Genomic DNA, 23,905 nt, shown 5'->3' on the forward strand with positions numbered 1-23,905 from the left:
TACCTTTGTTTATAGACAAACGAGTGTTTCTTTCTATTCTTTGCAGCATGCTAATGTCCAATTTTTGAGCATTTACTTACTGAACTTTCCTGACCAATTTTCTATGGAATGCATCTATTTACTCATTTATCTATTATTCAGATACTTACAGCAAAGGATAAATAATTCATTATTTATAGCACTGATGAAGATGCATGAGATTGCTACAAATATAAGTTCAATCAGGTTTATCATTTTGAAAAGTAATCAATTTGTTAAGCTCAAATGGTCAGCCATTGTATCTTGATCTCGTTGGCTATTAATTGCCAGTACTAAAAGGTACTCAGTTCTGCAAATTTATTTCATTGAAAAAATGCAGTCCTTATACGTGAGGCATGCAACACAAATTGTTCTAATAATTTAACCATGATAAAAATATTGGAACTTTGAATGTAATTGAAATTGGGAAAGAAATAATAAAATGTTCAGCGATCATGACCCTCATGGAAAAGTTTTGGACTCGGGCGCTAAAGCCAACTTTTATTCCAATAACATCAAATGGTCAGAAATCATGACCCTCATTCAAAGTTTTTGTTATGCCCCGAGAAGGGTGTTATGTTCTGTCTCAAATGTTAGGACTCTTACCTTTTTTATATCATGAGTGAACAAATAACCTCCAATATTACAAAACTTTAGGTTATATGAATATCCAAGTTCACAGCTATAGTATACCCATAGAAACCATAGGATTAACCTAAAATAACCAGAAAATGCTAAATACAAATTTGACTACATAATTATTATAAACTGATTTTTTTATTATATATTCTAATTTAAGAATGTGATTGGTAGTTTTACAATATTCTCCCCCCCCCCCCCCTCTTGAAGGGTGTTCTATTCTATCACAGATGTTGGGACTCTACTTGTTACCATATCTGAGCAAACGAATAACTCCAATATTACAAAACTTTAGTTTCCATGAATGTCCAAGTTCATAGCTATGGAGTCACAAATGTTGGGACTTTTTTTTTTTTAGAGAGTTTCAATCTATGATGTCTACTCTTAATGATAGCTCTTTTATTATCGGACTAAGATATCAGTTGATTTTTGGTGTAAGCGGGAATTGAACCCCAGAATTTTATTCAACCGTCAAAGATTTTACTTGTTGAGTTAATTAAAATCCACCCTATAGATGCCTTGTAGTTAATCTAAAATAACAGGGAAAATGCTAAATTATTACAAATTTTACAACGTAATTATTATAAACTGATTTTTTTAATTGAATATAATTGGTAGATTTTACAATGTACTAAAAACATTAGTATATAAAACTTACAAATTAAAGTGACAATAAATATGATTGAAGTGAAAATGAGAGTGAAATGCTCATGATATTAAAAATTGAGTGAAGTGTTCTATCAATAATAAAAGAAAATTGAGCTAGACGACAATGTTTATGCATGTTGTGATTGGAGTAAGAGTGAGAGTAAAGTGAAGTGCTCTTGATAAAAAAGAAAAAAGAAAAGAAAAAGAAGAAGAAGAGTGAAGTCCTCTATCAATAATAAAAGGAAATTGAACTAGAAGACAATGTTTATGTTTGTTGTGATTGGAGTGAGAGTGAAAGTGAAGTACTCCTGATTAAAAAAAAAGAAAGAAAAAAAAAGAGGGAGAAAGTCCTCTATTAGTAATAAAAGGAAATTGAAGTAGACGACAACGCTTATGTACGTATGAAATTATACCAAAAAATTATACTAATAAAATGTCTGAGCCCGGGTTCGAACCGGGGACCTCTAGTGTGTGAGACTAGCGTGATAACCGACTACACCACCCAGACGTTTTTGTTAGTGATCATTTTCAAAATATTATTTATATTATCCAATCTCTAGTTTTTAAGAGAGCAGATGGTTGATTGGTCTATTTTTGTTTTTGGTCTGTCTGTTATACCCTATGAAGCACGGGTGCGGCGTTTGGGCCGCCGCACCCGCGTCGGACGCGGCGACGCACAGGCGACGCCGCTGCCTGCGCGTCCGGCAATAAAAAATCATTTTTTTCGGCGCGATTCGCGCCGATACAGCGCCGATTCGGCCCGAATCGGTCCGTATCGGGTGAAATCGGTCTAGCCGAAATCGGCTGATACAGGAGAAATCGGCCGAAATATGCCAATATCGGCCGATACCGGCCGAAATTCAAAAAAAAAAAAAAAACAACAACAACAGGTGCGTATGGCTGGAAAAAAAAAAAAAAAAAGGTGCAAATGCACCGTTTGGAAAAAAACCAAGACCCAACCCTCTCACTCTTCATTTTTCTTGAGCCTCTCTCCCACTCTCTACCTTCACTCTTCAGCTAGGCTCTCTCTTATTCTCTGTATTCTAGTTATTATTTACCATTGCTCTTAAATTTGGTATATATTTATATAATGTGAAAAAAGTATGTTTAGCAATATATTAAAAATATAAATAAAAATATTTTTAATAATTTTTTAATCGCCGCACCCCGCCGCACCCGCACCCTACTTTTTCAAAAATTGCCGAGTTCCGCACCCGCACCCGAATCCTGAAACGCATCCGTGCTTCATAGGTTATACCCAGTAGTAGTCGTGTTCAAATGGTTTCGGACACACTTGTGTCTCAAGGATTTGTATAGTTACATCTTACATAATATGTTTTAGTTTTAATTTTAAGAATGCTGTTAATTAACGTTTAGCAAAGCAAAAAAAAAAAAAAAAATACTATGAATGTTTTAGGTTAAACTGCATGTACTTTCTCTCTCTCTCTCTCTCTCTCTCTCTCTCTCTCTCTCTCTCTCTCTCTCTCTATATATATATATATATATATATATATTTGTTCATCTCTTTATAGCACGTATAACTTAACAACACACACAACATTGCTTTCAACTGATACTTAACCTCATCAGCTTTGGCAGAGAAGACCCCAAAAAACCCCAGTTCGTGTATTGTTTGAAAATGAAGAACTTTGTGATCGCCTTGGTTGTCGGCTTGGGAGTACCAGCTCTGGCAATGGCCGTGTTCTGCGTCTACATTTTGGTGTGTAGAATTGCTGCGGCGACAAGGAAGGCCGCCGAGTCCCTCAAAGTGGATGCAACCTTGCCCTTCCAACTCTTGAAGGTCACTCAGCGGGTGGATTTTTTTTTCTTAGTTAACTTAACTGGTAAAATTATTCTTCTTACTATATCCTGAGAAGGTAAAATATATACCCAATGTTTCAGTTGCAAACAACAGTTTTTACCCAATAAGCACTCTCTCTCTACTATGTTCCTTTTTGGTTGGGGCTGAAAAGTGAAAACACCATGTACGACACTTGATTTTTTTCCTCACCTTAAATTTGAATAAGGGTAAAAAGTAAAATTAAAATTATGATTTTTTCCCCACCATGTATGAGACTTGATTTTCTCAAGCTGCACTAAGTGAGCTTACTTATATGGGCTACTGAACAAGCGCAGTTACAGGTCTCATTAGGAGCACCTAGTTATAGGCTTATAGCAAATGCCTCATGAAAATAATCTTAACCCCACCTTCAAGTGGATGTACGCATTTCAATTTTCACTTTGATCAGGACACTCGCAAGTCTGAAAAAATAAATGTCATATTCTAGAATATGACATTTATTTTTGTTAAGAACTTATAGTTGTGGCTGAATGGGGCAGGTTTTGCACTTAACCCCCAAGTACACTTGTCTCTGGTCCTTTAGAAGTATTTTAATGCAGTTATATTGGTTAAAATGACTGGGAACTCTTTCCTCAAAACACCATTAATGGGTGGTCTACAGACAACAATGTACTTCATCATTCAATGGTAAAATCTTCATCACTCCTCCCAGTGTAAGAGTAAATGACATACTTCCCATCAAGCTGCAATAATAGATCTAACCCCACTGCAAAATGAATTAAACAAGCTTAAGTATCACACAAAAACTTTAAAATATTTTTCCCATTGTCCACAAAACATTTAAGAACACATAATGAAACCTATCATGCCATGGCATACTAACAATTTAAAAGCAAATACATTCAAAAACAAAACGACGCATGCAAGCTTTAAAAAGTTGGTGCCTTCTCGAAACAACAACACAACGAACAATGCACGGAGAAGAGGGAGTCTACTAGAGAACTAGGAAATTCATGATAAACATACGTAGTTACTTTTCTTTTGCCCATCATGATTCTTTCCGGCACAAATAATAGATGTGGCAAAAATGATGATTTGAATTTGAGGTTGGTTTCACAACAATCAAACTTTTTGCCTGCCAATCAGGTTGTACCTCATAGTAGAGATGAGTGTTGAAGTCATTTCACAATGAGGCACTAACCTCTAGTAGGTGCCAAAATAGGATGCTCTATTTTTCCTGATATGGAAGTAGGGCACCTTTATCTATTTGTTTTCACCAAATGCACATAAAGAACTTGAAAAAGGGGTGGTTGAGGCTGTATATATAGAATAAAACATTTTCTGTAGATAGTGGTGCACTTTAAGCTAGAGGACTCTAAACATGTGCTAAATCATTCTATAATATTGGATAAAATAAAAGGGGGGAAATGACACACAAAAGAAGAAACAGAGTCTGGTTCTTGTAATTGGTTTGGAAGAGAAAAAGTTGGGAGAGACAGAAGCCTATAGAGAGTAACTGAAGTGTAGGGAGAAAAGTGATATGTTTTTTTATTTTTTAACACATGACCTGCTTTACTAGTAACAAGTCTTTCCTAAAATTAAACTAACAATCAAGATCAAAACAATAATAATTTAATGGTTCAAATTTAGGTAGGTATCATACCAAAAAAATGGGACAATAGAATGACCCATATATCAAGATCAAAGCGCGTGTGAAGAGACTCTTTTTTATTTATTTATTTTTTTGGGTTTATTGTCATAATATTTAAAAGTGAGATAGAGATAGTGTCCTAATTCTTAGGATATTTCTCTATGTGATTTTTTTAATTAATTATTTGTACATGAGTTAGTGGATGTAAATGGAAGAAACTATTTGAAATTGAAACTCTTCATTTTTTATTCCAACTCTCACGTTGAGACATTGAAATTCAAATAGGAGAAGTAATCTTTCTATATATATATATATATATATATATAACTATGTGTATATTTTTTTAAGAAAGAGGTAAAGTAATTAATGTGGAATAATGTTTTTTTTTTTTGTTGGATAGGAACATGGAATAATGTTTAAAAATGAGAGAGAAATAGTGTCCTAATTTTTAGGCAGAATGGAGAAGAGAAAGGTAAAAACCTAAAACTTAAGAATACATTACTCTTTTAACCAGATGTGTGGGTTCTTTTTTTGTCAGCACACAGGCCCAAATGGAAAACATGGATCGTGGGCCTTTGTACTTAAGTTTAAGGGACTGGGCTTAGTTCACCACAACTAAGTAGTATTATAAAAAAAAAAAAAGGTCAAAAATTAAAAATTATCTCTTAACTTCCTATATCTAGCTCGATGTGAGATAAGTGGGTTCCAGTTAGTTTAACTGGTAAAGTCTCTAATGGTTGAATAAGAGATCTATGATTCAATTCCCGCCTACACAAAAAACTGATTGGTGTTTTGGTCGAATAATAAAAAAGCTATTATCAGGAGTGGACACTATATGTTGAAATTCTTTGAAAAATAAAAAAATTTTGGTGTGAGATAAAATTGTTTTCCACTAAATTTTTTTGAAAAACAATTCTATCTCACTTTCATGTGAAGCTAAATAATAGAAGTTAAGAGATATTTTTCAACTTTACTAAAATAAAAAAGAGATAGTTTTTTTAACTCATTTTAAGATTATTACTTGTGGTGGGCCTTTTTAAGATTTATGGGTGGGCTACCTCCTACCACACTAAGGCCCAAAGGTTCTGGGTTGGAGAGTCGGGACTGATCTGATTGCAACTTACCTCAAATTGACTTGTGCACAAACTAAGGCCCCTTTGTTGAAAACTTTGGTCACATGCCCGTGGCAAATGAAATTGTTATAAAAGAGTTAAGACAGACAAATATAATATAACAACAGTAAAGGAAACGCGCTTGCTGTTAGCCAAAATAAACAAAAAGATACTTAATTAGGATAAAGAAGAGAACAACACAACAACAAGAAATGCATTGTAAAAAAAGAAACAATAAAGATAAAAGAGAAACGATACTGATGCTTAAACAATATAATCAAAGAAGAAATGGTTAGTCTGTCGTGCTCAATTATATTACGGAACTAAGACCAAGGAGAGAACCACTTCCTTAATGTGGATAACCTCGTAGGAAGACCTTGCTGTAGAAATTCTTAATCCTTAATAGAGGGTAGCCTTTTAGAGGGAGAGAAAAGATTAGCCTATTGGTACATGCCCGCTATCTTACTCTTGCCTACTCTCTCTTAATTTCTCTCTAGCTTTCTTTTTCTAAGTTTGCTACTCTGTTTTATACCTTCTTCTTTCTTGTTACTTCCGTGTTCTTGTTGTTGTTGTGATATTGTTGTGATTGTGATGATCGTGTTGATGTTGTCTACTGTGCACGACGGAGGCTCCTTATATACTGCCTACAGTGACTGAGTTTTTTTTTTGTTTTACCCTTTAACCACTTTTGTCTGGGTGTGGGTGTACTTCTAGACCACTCATTGGTTTGTTAGCTGCCCGGCCACCACCACTTACTTGTGCTGGTCTTGCCACATCCCATTACCAGACAAAGAATTTTATTTTGTTTACTTATTCACCGTGGTATTCCTATTTGCAACAGGGTGGACATTCTCTTTCACTATCCCTCATGGCATGCACTTAATGGTTCCAACTCATCCTCCCCTCTTTTGGGTGGCATGTCATCCTAGCAGGACATTTTTTCCAAAAGAGTTAAGCGGGTACCCCAGAATAAGCTCCCCCCTTCTCTCCACTGCCAGACCATACCCTTTCTTACCTCTGACCCATGACCTACCACTTCTGTATTGGCTGGGTATAGGTTGGTGGTGCCTGAACCTTGTGCGTGCTGCACTTCCGTGTGTATCCAAAGCTTGTCTGTTGCTCATGCGTTTCCCATGACCTGGATGCTCGTCTCTGCGTTCTGTCGCTCATTCTTGACCTTCTGCGGCGCGAACTGATTTCTGAGCCTTCATTCGTTATAGGTTGCTTCTTTCAAGGGTTGGGCCTTGCTTGATTTTGGGCTTTTCTCTTCTTAACCCACTCCTTGTTTCTTCCGTGGATTTGTTAGCATTCCTGCCATGCAATTCTATTATTCCTGCTGTGGTGTTATTTGATCTGTGCTTGCTGGACCTCTTTTGGGTCTACTGTAAATTACAGCGACCCCGTATTGTCATTGGGCTTGCATTCATGCTATTTCGGGCCCTTTTGACCCATTCTATTGCTTACGAGCTTCCTTTGCCCATTTCTTTTCATTGAGCATCCTCAGCCCATTCTAATTCTACATTCACATGAGCTTTTGCTAACTCTTTTGGGTTTCCCCGATCCAATTACCATATCCTTTACTTGTGGGGTTCATGGGTTTTTTCATCAACCCCTTGCTCACTTGCTTCATTACCTTGGGCCTTCTTTGGCCCATCCTTTCCATTTCGTATAATGCCCATAGATTTACTACTTCTTTGGTCCGCTTGCCTTCTTTTAGGCCCATTTACTATTTTTTTTTGGCCTATTATCCATTATTTCTACCATTTTGGCTTAATGATTTTTTCTCCAATTTACTAACTCTTTTCTACCCATATTGTTGGGCTTCTTCCTGCTATTGGGCTTTTTTGCCAAAAATGACCATCAACACTACCAAACATAAAAAAAAGAAGATAATTTTTTGGAAAATAATTTTTGAAAATGATTCATTTCTCATAAAAAATTAATGTTGAAATAAATAGAGAAGATTTCTTTCTACTTCAGGGAATGGTATTTTTTATTTTATTTTATTTTATAAATTGTTACATCACTATTATAGAAGCACATAAATATTCCTCTTGGTTATACAGCATATTATGTTTCTTCATGTTTATTTTAAAATAAATTATAGGTCGAATGTTATCCATGGTTTATAGATTTTTGTCAAGTTAAGTAATGATCATTTACCAAATCTTTCTACACAAACACATTTTGAGGAATAGAAACCTCTAATCACTCTTATATCATATATAGCTCATTAAATTAAAACGTATTTAACGTACATCATATGTAATTTAATTATGTTCTATTTTTATTAAATTGATTTGTGTTTTTTTAGACATATCAAGTCTTTTTTTTTTACTACCACGCATCTTTAGCATAATGATCACTTTACAAGTACATCTTTTTTTGAGATGGAGAGGCAAAGGTCGAGATTAAGTCTTTAGGAAGTTGTTTCACATAGATATACACTTATGTTAGGCAAGAGTAGAATTCTATCTAAAAGCAAAAAAAAAAAAAAAAAAAAAAAACTTACTTTTTTCCCCAATGAAAGACTTACTTGATGATATTATTATTATTTTTAAGTAAGAAAATATAATATGTTAAATCAAAATTACAAACATTCTTCATATATAAGTAATAAATAAATATAATATACTTAAAAAAAAAATATAATACATACATGTACACATAGAAACATTATATATATATATATTTTAAACTTGGCCCTCTCGAAAAAATTTTCTGGTTTCGCCACTGCCTCCACGCCAACTCCATTGCTTCCAATGTTGTGTTGACTTTAAGTTTTGATGGTGTTTTAATCTTTGGATTCGAAGATAACTGCAGGGTGTGAGGCATTTGAGCCGTGACGACCAAATCTAGTAGCTGTGGAAGAATTAGGATTATTTAGTTATAGTGTCTGTAATATAATTTGAAACTAGCTTATAACCCTTACATATGCATGAGTTCGCTTAGTTTTATTGGATGTGGAAAACCTTACGTGAAAATATTCCTGTGTTTGGTAGTATCAAAAAAAAAAAAAAGAGTCAAAGGAAAAAAAAATTAACTTCCCTTATTTAACTTAGAATGCGATAGAGTTGTTTTTCAAAAATATTTAATAGAAAAAAATTCTATCTCATATCAAGCTAAATCAAGCTAAATAAGAGTTTCAAGAGATAGATTTTCCAACTGATTTTAATCTTTACCAAAAATGTGAGATAGATTTCTAGAAAATGTTTCTTTTTGAAAACTTATTCATTTTCCAAAATATGTTAAAAGTTAAAATAAACAGAGTGAATAATTACAATTCACACACACACACAAACACAAATAATTATTTTACTTAATATATAATCGACTATACATTCATAATATTACAAAAATAATAAATTCAAAATAATTTTTAATTTTCTAAATTTAGATGCATTAATTTGTATTTACTATATATTCATAATATCTTAAAAATAATAAATTCAAAATGTTTTTTCTAAATTTAGATGCAATAATTTGTTTTTTAATATAATTGATAAAAAATTAGAGTTTAATTGAAAGAACACATAGCATAAAATTGGAGTGTAGAAATAATCTGCTTTGAATTAATTTTTCTGGCAATCTAATTTATAATCTCGATTAGACTCCCATTTAACATATTATATGTGGGGGATATGGGTCCAGGAGTACATATTTATATGAGTATTGGGCCGGAGGCCCAATCTAAGGACATTAAGCAGTCCGATGAAGGGTAAACATCTTACTAAGGGTCTATGTTAGTTTATAGAGAAGCGAAGTCTGATTGTGATCATTCGAGAAGTTGCTTCGAAGAGGAAAATATCTTCGGATTAGCTAAGCAGAGGTTGGAATGTGTTATCTGCCATGCAGAAGCAACGTCCCATAAGACTCTGTTGATAAGGATGTGCATTACAGGGGTATAGGACAAAGGAAAGCCATGAAATATCTAAAGAAAAAGTTGCTGCCTCTGCATTGAATGCTCTGCAACAAACTCTCTAACCGCATTAATGAGAAAGTGATGCCTGAGTAGCAGGGCTCAGCCTTATAGCTATCTTCAAAAGTTTTAGGAAGGGGCTGATGGGACAAGTATCTTGCCCGGCAATCTGATCCATATGTGGAGGTTAGAGATAGGAGAAAGGGAAGTATAAAAGGAAGAGGAAAGCCCTAAGATAGAAGGAGGGAGAGGAAGAAAGAAAACATTGTAGACATAAGAACAATATTTGTAACCTATCTTTGAAAAAGAGAAATATAAGATCTAGTCTTCTCAGCTTGAGTCCGAGGACAATTTTCGTTACACAAACTATCCCACCTATGTCATATTGTGATATAACCCACTGACTTTGTTATCTGATGATGCGAAGAAAACCAGTAGGCTGGATGCTTCGGACTTGAAAGGACTACTTGCTGTCTTGGCGGTTTGAAAAAGAAAGAAAGACAATCAAAGGTGACCGGGGTTGCCGGCCAGAAACCCTCCGATGACAAAGTTAGTTTTCTCTCTATAATTTCGGAGTTCCAACTTTTTGGAAAATGTAAAAACGTACATTTGTTTGGTCTGAATGAGCGTTTATATAGTGTCCTAAAGACAGTTATCAAATTTGTAACTTCCCCTAGATTTGAGGAGGTGTGAGGGTTCAAGGATCACTTCTCCAACTGTTTAGGAGTTACATTTTTCCTCACAAAACGGTCACTGGAAGTTATGCGTGTGATACGGAGCTGTTATATTCACTTAGGAATTTTTCTCAAGTGTCAAGGGCTCGTCCAGGGATCCTCGTCCAGGGAACCTCCAGTTAGGTGCATCTTGCTCCCAATGCAAGGTCGTTTCCTTCTGGACGATCCCCCAAGATGAGGCTGATGGTTTTCTTTGGACGACATGGCATGGTTATAGAACTGTCCATGCAAAGCCAAGTTTACGCACCTTACTGCGTGGACGACCTTATCCTGGACGAGGTTCTTGCAACCTTTACCTACTTGGTTTTATCTAGGATGACCTCCATAGACGACCTCCATGGACGAAGCTGGAGTTGTATTTTTTATACCCCATCATTATCTAAACTCACTAAAATCCAGATTTCTAACACACTCTTTACAAATTCATTGTATTGGATTTTTTGGACCTATTCCTTTCCTGTTTTTAGGCTTAGGTGCAATTGTGTCCTTACAATCATATATGATTGTTGAATTGGATTTAAAATTGTTTAGTTGGCACTCCCATTTAATATATTATATATGATTTTTGAATTGGATTTAAAATTGTTTAGTTGGCATGCTTTATTTTAATTGAACCACCTCTTACACTTTTATTGAATTGAATATTCACAGATTGGTTATGCCATGCTCTCCCCACAAAAAATACATCTTACTTTAATTTATCTTAATCCACAATGCCTAAGTTGGAATCTTTCTTAATCTTTTTCCAAAATGTTAGAACTTATTGCTCCATTGCCCCAGAATATCTATATATGATAACTCTATAAATTCCAATTAATTATGATTTATTTATTGTGAAAAAACTATGTTATAATCTTCTAGGCGTTGTTCATTCACATCATTTTCGCACAAGAGCAATGCTTTTTCACACAAGAGCAATGCTTTCTAGCATTATCTTTGTTTTGGTTAGCCTGTGTTTCTTCTTATTGGTTCATGGTGATGGATTTCCTTCAATAGATTATGCGGAAGCTCTGAACAAGTCTTTGTTATATTATGAGGCCCAACGTTCAGGGGAATTGCCAATTCACCAAAGAGTGGAATGGCGTGCATATTCTGCGCTTTCAGATGGTAGAGAAGCAGGAGTAAGATAATCTTGACTTCATTTTTACACACACACACACACACACACACACACACACATTAATGCTTCTCATTATAGCCCTGATCACTATGTAAATTATTAATATATATATATATATTAATGCTTCTCATTATAGTCCTGATCACTATGTAAATTATTAATTAACTTTTATTCTTCGATCTTTTTTTTTTTTTTTTTTTTCCACCTTGGCTAGCTGGTATATATATATATAAATAAGGAATTTAATTTTTTTTTAAATAAATAAATTTATTTCTTTCAAGTTTCGGAATTTGTACCCGAACTCTTATGCTACTCCTCTCTTCTCTTTGGTTCTCTCGCTTGGGCTCTATCTCTAACCTTAAAATGCAAACGATTTCTTTGTTCATCAGTTTGCTGCGTGCAGTGGTATATATATCCCTAGATCTCTTTGTGGGTGTTTATATTTGGAATGTAAAAATAATTGAATCTACTGATGACTATGTTCGTATAACTGAGTCTACTGAGACTTTTGACAGCTGAGTAAATATTTTGTGGTTTATAGCTCACATGTAGTATTATTTTTATTATTTTGAGAATACATTTTATTTTATATTTTATTTACTTCACTTTCAATTTTTTACTATTTTATATTATTCTTGGTTTTAATATATATATATATGTATGTATTTATGTATGTATTATATAATTTGGTTAGAACTCATTATTTTATTAAAATAAACCAAAAAATTTATTTAATAACATTCTACTTTTTCTAAAAAACATTTAATTTAATTATGTTACTCTTTTCTACAAAATCTCTAATATGAATTTATATATATCATTTGCAAATATTTTTTGATGACTTTTCTGTGTATTGCACGGATTAACAATTAGTAGTAATTATTTTCAAATTGTGATTTGATCCATGAAGGAGTGATACGGCATATTAACCATATTTGTTATATAATTAAATTAAGTGAGTATTCTATATATGTTTCAACTGAGTACATGAATAGCTCTATATATTTTTTCACACACAATAGGTTGATCTTGAGGGAGGATATTACAATGCTGGGGATAACGTGAAGTTTGGTTTCCCTCTTGCATTCACAATAACAATGCTTTCATGGAGCACAATAGAGTTCCAAGCTCAACTGAAGGACAATAATCAGCTTACATATGCACTGGAAGCAATCCAATGGGGCACAGATTACTTGATCAAAGCCCATCCTGAGCCACACGTTCTGTATGGTCAAGTTGGCGATGGTGATTCTGATCATGCATGTTGGCAAAGACCAGAAGACATGACCACTCCACGTCCAGCTTATAAGATCGATGAGAAAAATCCAGGATCTGATCTTGCTGCTGAAACTGCTGCTGCTTTTGCTGCAGCTTCTTTGGCTTTCAATCCAAAAAATGAAACATACGCATCCATTCTATTAACCCATGCAAAACAGGTTTATCTAGGGTATTGCACTTGATGCAATTAATCCACTTTTCTCTCACAATTTTTATTTATTTTACATTTTTAACTTTTTTACTTTCTTTTGATATATTTAATTTAATAGTTGAGATTAAAAGTTGTTTTTTTTTCAACTTTTAATCTCAATCATTGATTACGTATTCGTTTGGCATCGGTTTTTAGTTTTTAACTTTTATATACAGATTTTTAAAACTTTATTTTTTTTTCTACCTTTTCTCACTTTTTGAGGTATAAGTACATTATAGCAAATTTTCAGCTCTAGATAAACTGTTCTCAAACAATCACAATTGCAATACCTAATCTCATCATTTCCTCTCTTCATTATCTCCATCACTATTTATTATCATTATCATTGTGATTAAGTGATTAAGTGATTAAATTCCCCTCTTTTCTTTTTTTAACCACCTTAAATTTGGGGATAATCGATAATTTAACGTGTCTTAGAAAAGGGGTTTCTAGGTTAAACACTGGATCCACATGTGAAATGTATTAGAATAATAACTTTCATTTAAAAAAAAAAAAAAAAATCTAAAAGCCCATATGTTGAATCCGATTTATTAAGGATTAGTTTAAACTCAAATATGAGTAAAGAGATTTTTCAATTAAATAATAGTTTGGTGATAAAATTCACAATTTTCTAACAATTATTTTACTAGAGCAAGATCCAACGCTCATTGCCTTCCAAAAAAAAAAGAAAAAAAAGAACTGTCACAGACATGCTAACACATATATTTGTCAGAATATAGATAAATGATTAAATTCAATATTTCCTAACAACTTAAATTTTGGGTTTGATCACAACTTTCATTCTACCTCTTATTTAAAATGTTAAAAATCCTACGTGTTGATTCCACTTATGAAATGAGAGTTTCAACCCATATGTGAAGGATAATGTTAGAAGTTGTGGTTAAATAATTAAATTTGTTATTTTTTAATAACTTAAACTTTTAGAACAATCGATAATTTAATTAACAATAACATATATATGGTTGCAGCTCTTTGAATTTGCAAGCAATTACAGCGGACTGTACCAAAATAGCATTACTTCAGCAGCGAAATTCTTTAATAGCAGTGGATATGAGGTATGTAAAGGAATTTACTTTGTAGAATAGCTTAGAATGCAAGTAATTTGAACTTCAATATTTGATTCCCGAGAGAGTTTAAGAGAGTTGAATTTTTGAATCAAGTAATTCTATATATACAATATATTTTACAATAATTGAGCTGACAAATTTTTATTTGTTCTGTCTATATCCACTGCACTACTAATATTATTTTTTTACGTACCAATAACTAACTTGCTGTGACAGTTTGTGAAAATTTTTGTGGCTTTGCTTATTTATTTATTTATTTTTGTATATGAACTAAACTAAACCATGCATGCATGTTTAACAGGATGAATTGTTATGGGCTGCAGTATGGCTTTATCGCGCCACCAACGAGGATGTTTACCTAGATTTCGTTGACGAGTCTAGTGGACCTGGTGGCCCGAGATCCATATTTTACTGGGATGACAAGTACGTTGGTGTACAAGTCCTAATTGCAAAGGTAATTTCTTTCCTTATTCACAAATTAGAAGGGAAACTAAAGATAAACATAAAGTACTTGCATACTTTTAGCTAGCTAATACTATTGCATACACGAAATAATATCAATTTAGGCTACTCAGCAAGACAATGCAATGTTTTTACTTGGATAAAGGACAATACATACATACATATACACACACACACACACATATATATATATATTTTCATTACCACCATATATCTCATATATTAATTTTTTTCAATGTAACTTGAATATGGAAGTTAAGAGTAATCGCATCAGTACGTGTATAATAGGAAAAATTTTACATTTTAGCTAATTAATCTCAAAATTCACCGATATCAAGTCTTGCAAAGTTGTATAAAAATATATAGTTATTATAGTAATTTTCACAATTCATTTTGCATTTTGCATTTAGCTATTTATTTTTTATTTTTTTTTCTTTTATGTGTATTTCGCCCTCAAATTTTAGAATCTAATCCTTCAAGCACTTCAGAATTTTGAACTAACCCAGTGAGAGTAAAATCCCCCCAAAAAATAACAATAAAATGGAATGGGTACAGAAAGGCCACTCCCCCACAAAAAAAAAAAAAAAAAAAAAAAATTGCCATATGCTTACTCTATCATTGTTTTCTTTCTCGCTCTATTGCTCTGTTTGCTAACACTGCTGCTGTAAAGCAGCTCATAAATGACATTTGCCTATTTTTAGCCACGCAAAAGTAAAAGATTTGGCTGAATGTATTGTAAAGTATCTGGTTTGGGCCATGGATATATATATATATATATATATATATATTTTAGAGTTTTATTATATTTAGCTTCAGCCTCTTTGGAAATTGTTTTTGGCTCCGCCAGTGAAGAGAGTGGATGGTGATTGTTGTGTGCAAAAAAAGAGAAATAATTAATAAAATCAAGTAAAATTGATATTTAATGGAATGTAGTGTAAAATAAATAATATGATGTAAAGTGTTTTGAAAAAAAAGTAAATAAAATAGAAAAAGTAAGTTTTTATAGACGCTAAAAAAGACAATTTTTTGCACGAGCTAATGTGAATGTTCTAATTAATTAATACGAGGCATGAATTTAATTTGTGATGTAGCTTGTTTTGGAGGGGAACATAGATGGTGAAGCATATGGCCAGTACAAGAGCCAGGCAGAGGAGTTCATATGCAACTGCCTTCAACAAGGCAAGAATAATGTGCAACAGACACCTGGGGGCTTGCTATGGTTTCTATCATACAACCTTCAATACGTAACCACTGCCGCATTCGTTGCAGCAGCATATTCTGAGTATCTGACCACAAACTTGGCTACGTTTGATTGTCCCGGTGGCACTATAAAACCCAATGACCTACTTTTGCTTGCCAAATCACAGGTATTATATATGGTTTCAGATTATAAGATTCCCTAAAATTTCTTACCATATTTATTTAGATGTATGATATGTATAGTATTTAAAAATTAAATAAATGTCATATGTCGCATATCCAACTAAAAATGGGAGGGAATTGGAGAATTCAATCGGAGGTACATATTGTCTTTCTTATGGTTTTCTCATAATCAATATAGAAAATGTTAGTTTACACTTGTCTTGCCTGTACGGACAATATTCACAATTTACACAAAATGTCTAAATTTTTTATTTATAAAAAATGAAAAAAATGATGTGTATCGAGACAATGCATGTGCACTATCTAAAAACGTTTATTTATTCTTTTCATGCAGTACTACTTACTCATTAGTGGCTTTTGGTGTATTGTTTGTGTCACTACTAGGTGGATTATATCTTGGGTTCAAACCCAAGAAGCACGAGCTACATGGTAGGATTGGGGCCAAATTATCCGACACAAGTTCATCATAGAGGAGCTTCCATTGTGTCCATCAAGGTAAATCCTGCACCTGTGTCATGCAAAGGAGGCTATGACTTGTATTATGGCGATGATGTACCCAACCCAAACCTGTTGGAAGGTGCAGTGGTTTATGGCCCCGATGAGAATGATATCTACTCCGACTTAAGATCTAATTACGAACAGGCTGCACCAGCCACCGTTACTCCCGCACCACTAGTTGGCATTCTGGCTAAGCTTGCCTTAACGTTCAAATAAATATATATTATAGGGCTGGCTTTAATTCATTAGATGAATGGACATCTAAGGTTATATAATTTTTATTATTTGATCAACGAATGCTTGATGGGAGTACTAGTTTGCTGCCAGTTGTTCTGCATATTGATCATTGGTCTGCAGCTTGCAGCTTGCTTGTAATAACAAATGATGTTTGTTATAACAAACTAGTTGGAAACCTTTGCCTAAAAGTATGTTAGTTTTGAGTTTTGCATAAAAAAGTATAATTAAATTATATTGGTCTCAAATGAAAACAATAAATACTACTAGAAGACTTAAAAAGAAAAATGTGGTGTGCATCTAACTAAAATCCTTTGTAGTCTCTAGCATCTACCATATGGGATACCAAAATTATTTTTTCATTATAGATTATATACCAAATATTTGTAACTAGAATCCTATAAATTGTTTAGATTTTTAGAAGGGGCAAATGCTATCATAATCTAGAGAAGGGACAAATGCTATTAGAATCTATGACTACAATATCTCAATTGTTTGACAATATCTAAACTTATGATCATCTTTATTCTTATGATGGACCTACAACTTTCATGCATTTGTGTAAAAATAAAAAAACCACCTACAATTCGAAGGCATCACAAATAGTTTGGTCCAAATTGATATGAATTTCTTAATCAACTGTAGGAGCATATCAAAAGTCATATTAACAAATTGGTCTTAATACCTAGTACCATAGCATCATAGACAACTCAAATTTTAATATGAATATAGTTGAATGCAATATAACTATTGGTTGGGGTGGACTTCGGATTTCAAGCTAGGGTTAGGAAAAAAAAAAATCCAAATGGGTATTCATATAGTACTAACAAACTATCAAACAAGATCAATATACAAAATCATTATTTTTTAATACATTAAAATGCAATCATTTACCAATAAAGAAAAATATACAAAATAATATTATTTCTTAAGAGCATCAACTATTGCCAAAAAAAAAAAAAAAATCACTAACCAAAGCTTACTTTTGCTACTTTAATATAGTATTTGAAATGTATCGTACAATAGTACTTTTGGTATTTGGTGTTCTAAATACTAAATATTTACCATTTTGAACACCTAATGCTAGTACTATAATACTGGGCTGATTGGAATTTTTTATTTTAAAATTTTATTTTTGTTAAGTTTTTGAGTTTGGTAGTTGTTATTTGGGCTAGGGTAATTAAAAGAGAGGGAGACAATATATAATCATTAAAAAAAAATCTTTTTTTTTTCGTTGGGCCAGGGGGGGCTTAGATCCCTTTGGTCCCCCCCTGTGGGTCTGTCCCTGACTATTGGTGACTATGCCATATCGCATGCTGCTTTACATTTTTTGTAACGCAACAAGAAAAACACTCGTTATCTGAGAAGACAATCCTTCCAATATATGTGTAGCCCATTGGTATGATTGAATATTTATCATCAATTTGGGGAATCCTAATATACCACTTAAAATGAGAGAGAGAGAGAGAGAGAGAGAGAGAGAGAGAGAGAGAGAGAGAGAGAGAGAGAGAGAGAGAGAGAGAGAGAGAGAGAGAGAGAGAGAGAGAGAGAGGTTTTGGAAGAGGAAGTAAAAATAGAGTGGTGGGACTATTGAGGTTAAATTGTACATTTCCTTTTTTTTTTTTAATAAATTTTTTAGAGTGATTGTATATCTTACTTGACTATACATTTCCATTAGTTTACACAAAATGGCTGAATTAAGACTAGAAAAATGAGTAGGAACATTTGTTTGGTCAAATGAGATCATTGAATATAGACTGCAAACTATTGTTTGTAAAGAAACGGAAGAGTGTGTGTAATCTAAAGGGAAGCTTGTACAGAGGAAGAGAGCTTCTAAGTGAGTCAGGGTCTTGGCTTTCAAGTTTTATCTACATGTGGGTAAGGAAAAAGAGAGTTTGTAAGTGGGTTAGGGTCTTGGCTTTCATCTATGCTTGGGAAAGGATCATAATTGGGTCATAATATGTAAGTGAATAAATGAGTTTGGACTTTTCATAAGGTTTGGTCTGATTTGGTCTAACTTTCAATTATAGCCCATCCCTTAGATAATAGTAAAAATAATTTAACGTGATCTTTTGAGTTACCGTAAAAAAAAGTTAATGAGAAAAAGTTCAAGAGGCTAAATGAAAAATTAGAGCGCTAGATGGCAAGAGCTCATGCTCTCCCAATATATATATATATATATATATATATATATATATATATATTGTTCGTTTAGACTCCTTAGACCAGATTGTTTAACCTATTAACTAAATGATTACTTAGATTAATTATTCAGGATCTAGGTTAAACACAAATATATCATACCATGCAAAATAGCGAAAAAGTAAATAACACATTACCCAAGAAAACCGATGAAACTAACCATTTCAAGGTAAAAACCTAAGGAGGATTTGACCTAACTATCCTCAAGATAAAGTAAATCCACTGTAAGAGAATTGAGGTTTTTACAATTAGATTTAACCCTAAATCTATCGCTATCTCATGTAGTAACTTACTAACACGACCACGTGCAAGCTCTAAATCCATAGACTCTTTCTCTTCTCGGATTTATAGTAACATAAGCTGCCTTGCTTGTGACTTTGAGATCCCACTCAAAAGTTTCAGATCACCATTAGTAATGATCTTGATGCAGCAACTATGTTCTACCAATGCTTGATTGTAGTTTTTGCTTCGGTAGATTTTTGTATAGTTAGAAGGTACAAAATCTCTTAGGTCTCACAAAGGGTAACACAAATATCTTCCAAAAGTCTTCAAAACATGGCTAGGGTTTCCCTTTTATATGTGGAGAAGTTTAGATGAAGCCCTAAACATTTTTGCGGGCTTGGACTTGTTTAAAATTCTACAGAAAAAGCTGTGCCTGCGATTCTTGATCAGTCGAGCCTAATTCTCAATCGGTCGAGCAAGGCAGAATCACACTCCCTTTTTCTAAACTTAGCTGGACTTGAATCTTGAAACAACTACTTTTAAGTATTGCCTAAAACCTAGACTGGACATTTTTTGTTCTCGTTTGCCAACACAATACAAATATGATTCTAAATATTCAAATCTAAATCTTTAGAACCTAACACACACACACACACACATATAGCTCATTCATGAAAAAAAATGTGGTTACTCTAAAATTAAAATTTATTATGATTCTCACCACTCCCATTCTTTTTTCTCTTTTTTATGAAGCACCACTCCCCTCCAAATTTGAAGTTCATGCTTTTCCAACTGTCTTTCATAATTTTAACACGGTACTATCAGCCATAGCGTACACTATAAAGAGCATCAGTTTTCTTACACATTATATTATACATCATCCCTACACGCCACTTCTTTCACTTTTTAAATGGACATAATTTAAAAAAAAATGGATATCACGTGTGAATTATGGACGGCACTATAATACACTTTGTTATGGCCCACTTTTGACAAGTTCAAACAAGTGGAAGTAAAATAAAAAGCCTAAAACTGCAAGCAATTGACCAAAAGGATTCTGAGCCCATTATTTTTCTCCATACCTCCACGAGGGCCAAGTGTACATGGAAAATCAATTGTAATTCATTTGGATAAATGAATTTAAAGAGAGGAATTCAGATTTCAATCTTTAATTTAAATGACTTAAATAGGGTATAAAACAACAAAATTTTGAAATTAATGAAGGTAATTGAGTTTTATTATGACGTTGATTTCAAATGACTATCTGTATGGTATGATTTTTATATATATGCATCATATCACAATAATTTTTTTAGTAAAATCTCAATAGTTCTTATCATGATGTGTTATTTTTTGAGCTAAATGATAGAATTTTATTCAACTGAGTAAAAGACCGAGTATTACAAGTAAAGTCAATCTGAAATAGCAAATTGATGTGGGGGAAGCAATAGCTACACGCAGCAGTGCTCCCAAGAAAGCCAATTCCCATGTAAAAAAGCTTGTGGGCCTATGTTATCAACTGGCTTCCCATTAAACGTTAGCTAACATTAACCTTTGGTACTCGTCCAAGAATGCAATTACTACATCAAATATAATCCGGGGATGAACCTGTACATGCTCAAAGTAAAATCTGTTTCTTGCGTTCCATACAACCCAAGCCGTCGTTGCCCACCTTTCCAGCTCTCGCTGGTCCATTTTTCTCCTCATTTGTTCAAATAGCAGGAAAAAATCTATGGCTTCATTTTTGCACTTTTGGGTTCTTCCGTTGGACAAACTCCACACATTCCTCGCAAAGGCACACTCCCAGAGCACGTGGCTGGCTGTTTCCGGTTTCTGACAGCAAATTTCACATTTGGCCTCCACTCTTACTCGTCTCTTAAATAGGTTCTCTTTAGTCGATAGACAGTTAGAGCAGGCCCTCCATGAAAAGGTTCGTTCCTTTGGAGGAACGTTGAGCCTCCAAATCTTCCCCTAGGTTGGTCCATGGCGTTGAGCCGAGGAGTGCTCCGCGTAACTGGGTTTTTCAGGTGGACAGCGATACGGTACACGGTGCGCACTGTGAATTTCTTGGCTCTGTTCTCCTTCCACACCAGCACGTCCCTAGAGTTTACATTGTCCAGCGACGTCGCCAGTATCTCCTCGCATGTCCTCTGTGCGAAAGTAGCAAACACCTTCCCCCGGTCCCACTGCCTTGTATCCTCATCTATGAGTTTGCAGACTCGCGAATTCAGTGTTGGTTCTTGTAAGAAGATAGGAGCATGAGGTAGCCAGACATGTTTAGCCACTTCAATTGTGCGTCCATTGCCCACCTGCCATCTTGACCCCTCCATGATAATGTCTCTTGCCGCCAGTAAAGATCTCCATACAAAGGAAGGATTGGGGCCTAGTTCTGGAATGAGCTTCGAGGGAAATACCGTGCCTTGTATACTCTGTGGAAAAGAGAGTGTGTATTGTGGATTAACCTCCATGCCTGCTTTGCAAGCATAGCTAGATTAAAAGCATTTAGATCCCGGAACCCCATTCCTCCATTATGTTTATGGGTGCACAGTTTAGTCCAATTAATCTAATGGATCTTCCTCTCCTCATGGTCCTGTCCCCACCAATATTTTGCCAGGAAGGAGTTGATGTTGTCATAGATAGATTTAAGCAGCTTGAACAAACTCATGGAGTACGTGGGAATGGCTTGAGCCACCGTCTTGATAAGGACCTCACACCCCGTCTTGGAAATGAACTTCTTCCACCCCATAACCCGCTTGGATATTTTCTCCTGGATTTCCTTGAACTTGTTTACCTTTGATTTGCCGCATGTCATGGGCAAGCCTAGGTATTATTCACAATCATTCATAACTCTAGCCCCTAGCATCTATTGGATAGTATTTCTCACATCCTGTTTGGTATTCTTGCTGAAAAAAAAGAGAAGTCTTTTGCCTATTTATAGCTTGACCCGATGCAGCTTCATACTTGTCCATAAGGGTAAGTAGGTTTTGGCACTCTTCCACGTTTACTCGGTAGAATAACAAGTTGTCGTTGGCAAACAAGAGGTGAGAGATACACACTCCTTGTTGGCTGGTTATAATGCCTTTTATGTCATGGTTTGCTTCCGCTTTCCGTAGTAGGGCGGATAGCCTCTTCGCAAAAAGTAAAAACAAGTATGGAGAGAGTGGATCCTCTTGTTTTATTCCCCTTGATGGCTTGATATACCCTTTGGGCTCCCATTGATCAATATCGAGTAGGAAGCTGTACTAACTGTCTCTATGGCCATATGAACCCATCTTATGTCCAACCCAATCTTTAGCGTTATCATATGCAAGAACGTCCACTTCACATGGTCATATGCCTTGCTAATGTCCAGTTTAATCGCCATTTGTCCCTTCTTCCCCTTTCTTCTATTCCTCATCCTGTGTAGTAGCTCATATGCTACAATTGTATTATCTGTAATAAGCCTTTCAGGGATGAAGGTGCTCTGTGCATCAGATATAACTCTAGGCAATACAAGCTTCAACCGGTTAGCTATTATTTTAGAAAAAAATTCTGGATACCACGTTCCTGAGACTAATGGGTTTGTAATATTCCATTGTCTTAGGGTCCCATTTCTTTGGAATGAGTACAATAAGTATAGTTCATTTTATGCAGCATGTGACTGGAGTGTAAAACTAAAATGACAGCTTCAATAACAATATAAATCCTGCCTAACTATATGCCAGTATTTCTAAAAAAAAAGGGACATACCATCGGGGTCAGGAGACTTGGAGGGGTGCATTTGGAAAACTGCTTGCCTGACTTCCTCGGGTGTGTATGGCTTGAGTAGGGAATTGTTCATTGTTGGTGTGATCACTTGTTCCACTGAGTCAAGGACGGTTTCCATGTTCACTGAGTTGGATGTAGTAAACAGGCCTTGTAGTAAATAGGTACACCAAGTATGTGATTTTTCCTGACCCCAAGTATCTGGTCTTCAACTCCAAGAATGTGATTTTTCCTGCGCCGCTAACTCACCATTTGATGGAAGTACTTGGTATTCTTGTCCCCTGCTGGTAGCCAAATGGACCTTGACCACTGTCTCCAAAAGAGCTCATCCTGGTGGAGTGTATTGATGCTGTTCTTGAGCTCCTTGATCTCTAGTAACTTGTTTGGGTCATTCATGGCTGAAAGTTCTTCCAAAGCTGCCTGCTTCACTTGTAACTCAGATTTTATGTTACTAAATGTATTGTGGCTCCACTCCACCAATACAAGCCGACACCGTTTAATTTTTTCAAAAAGCTGATACATAGGACTCCCTAGACATGCCCCTGTCTCCCAGGCCTGACGAACTACATTTTCATACTCGGCATGTGATGCCCATTTCTCCTCGAAACATCGAGGTATCTTTTTCCTCCTACCTCGTTGGTCAGGGCCTATGGTGTTGATTAGGATTGGTATATGGTCAGAATAAGAGGCTTGGAGATGAGACACCTTGACGTGAGGGAAACGCTCGTTCCATTCAACCGATGCGCATGCCTTGTCCAACTGTTCTAGCACAAAAGCATCTCCAGGGTGACCATTGTTCCATGTGTATTGGTTCTCTTGAAAACCCAGATTTACTAGGCCGCAGCATAACAAGGTACTCAGAAACTCCTGCATCGGCTGAAATGGCTTTGGATGGCTTCCTTGCTTTTCCCTTTAGTGTAGGATCTCATTGAAATCTCCACAACATAACCATAGGTCTGAAA

General features: G+C 34.7%; 1 protein-coding gene and 1 non-coding gene across 2 annotated transcripts; one reads left to right on the forward strand and one right to left on the reverse strand.

The window, feature by feature from the left end:
* Positions 1 to 1,739: 1,739 nt before the first annotated feature.
* On the reverse strand, positions 1,740 to 1,813 carry TRNAV-CAC (transfer RNA valine (anticodon CAC)). The gene has a single exon. It is a non-coding gene; the product is annotated as a tRNA-Val (tRNA).
* A 1,131-nt stretch (positions 1,814 to 2,944) lies between these two features.
* LOC142616734 (endoglucanase 13-like) lies at positions 2,945 to 16,757 on the forward strand. Its single transcript, XM_075789526.1, has 8 exons — positions 2,945 to 3,106; positions 4,285 to 4,312; positions 11,519 to 11,643; positions 12,665 to 13,078; positions 14,100 to 14,186; positions 14,500 to 14,652; positions 15,752 to 16,027; positions 16,428 to 16,757. The coding sequence occupies exons 1-8, from the start codon at positions 2,945 to 2,947 to the stop codon at positions 16,755 to 16,757; spliced, it is 1,575 nt and encodes a 524-aa protein (XP_075645641.1).
* Positions 16,758 to 23,905: the final 7,148 nt, after the last annotated feature.

Source organism: Castanea sativa, chromosome 11 (assembly GCF_040712315.1).
Source record: "Castanea sativa cultivar Marrone di Chiusa Pesio chromosome 11, ASM4071231v1".
Lineage (NCBI taxonomy): Eukaryota > Viridiplantae > Streptophyta > Magnoliopsida > Fagales > Fagaceae > Castanea > Castanea sativa.

Bases quoted from the DNA above. Each gene is read 5' to 3' on its own strand.
- LOC142616734 (XM_075789526.1), top strand. From the start codon at position 2,945: ATGAAGAACTTTGTGATCGCCTTGGTTGTCGGCTTGGGAGTACCAGCT. The intron at 3,107-4,284 runs GTCACTCAGCGG...TGAGTGTTGAAG, and splicing joins TGCCCTTCCAACTCTTGAAG to TCATTTCACAATGAGGCACT. The intron at 14,653-15,751 runs GTAATTTCTTTC...TTTGTGATGTAG, and splicing joins TACAAGTCCTAATTGCAAAG to CTTGTTTTGGAGGGGAACAT.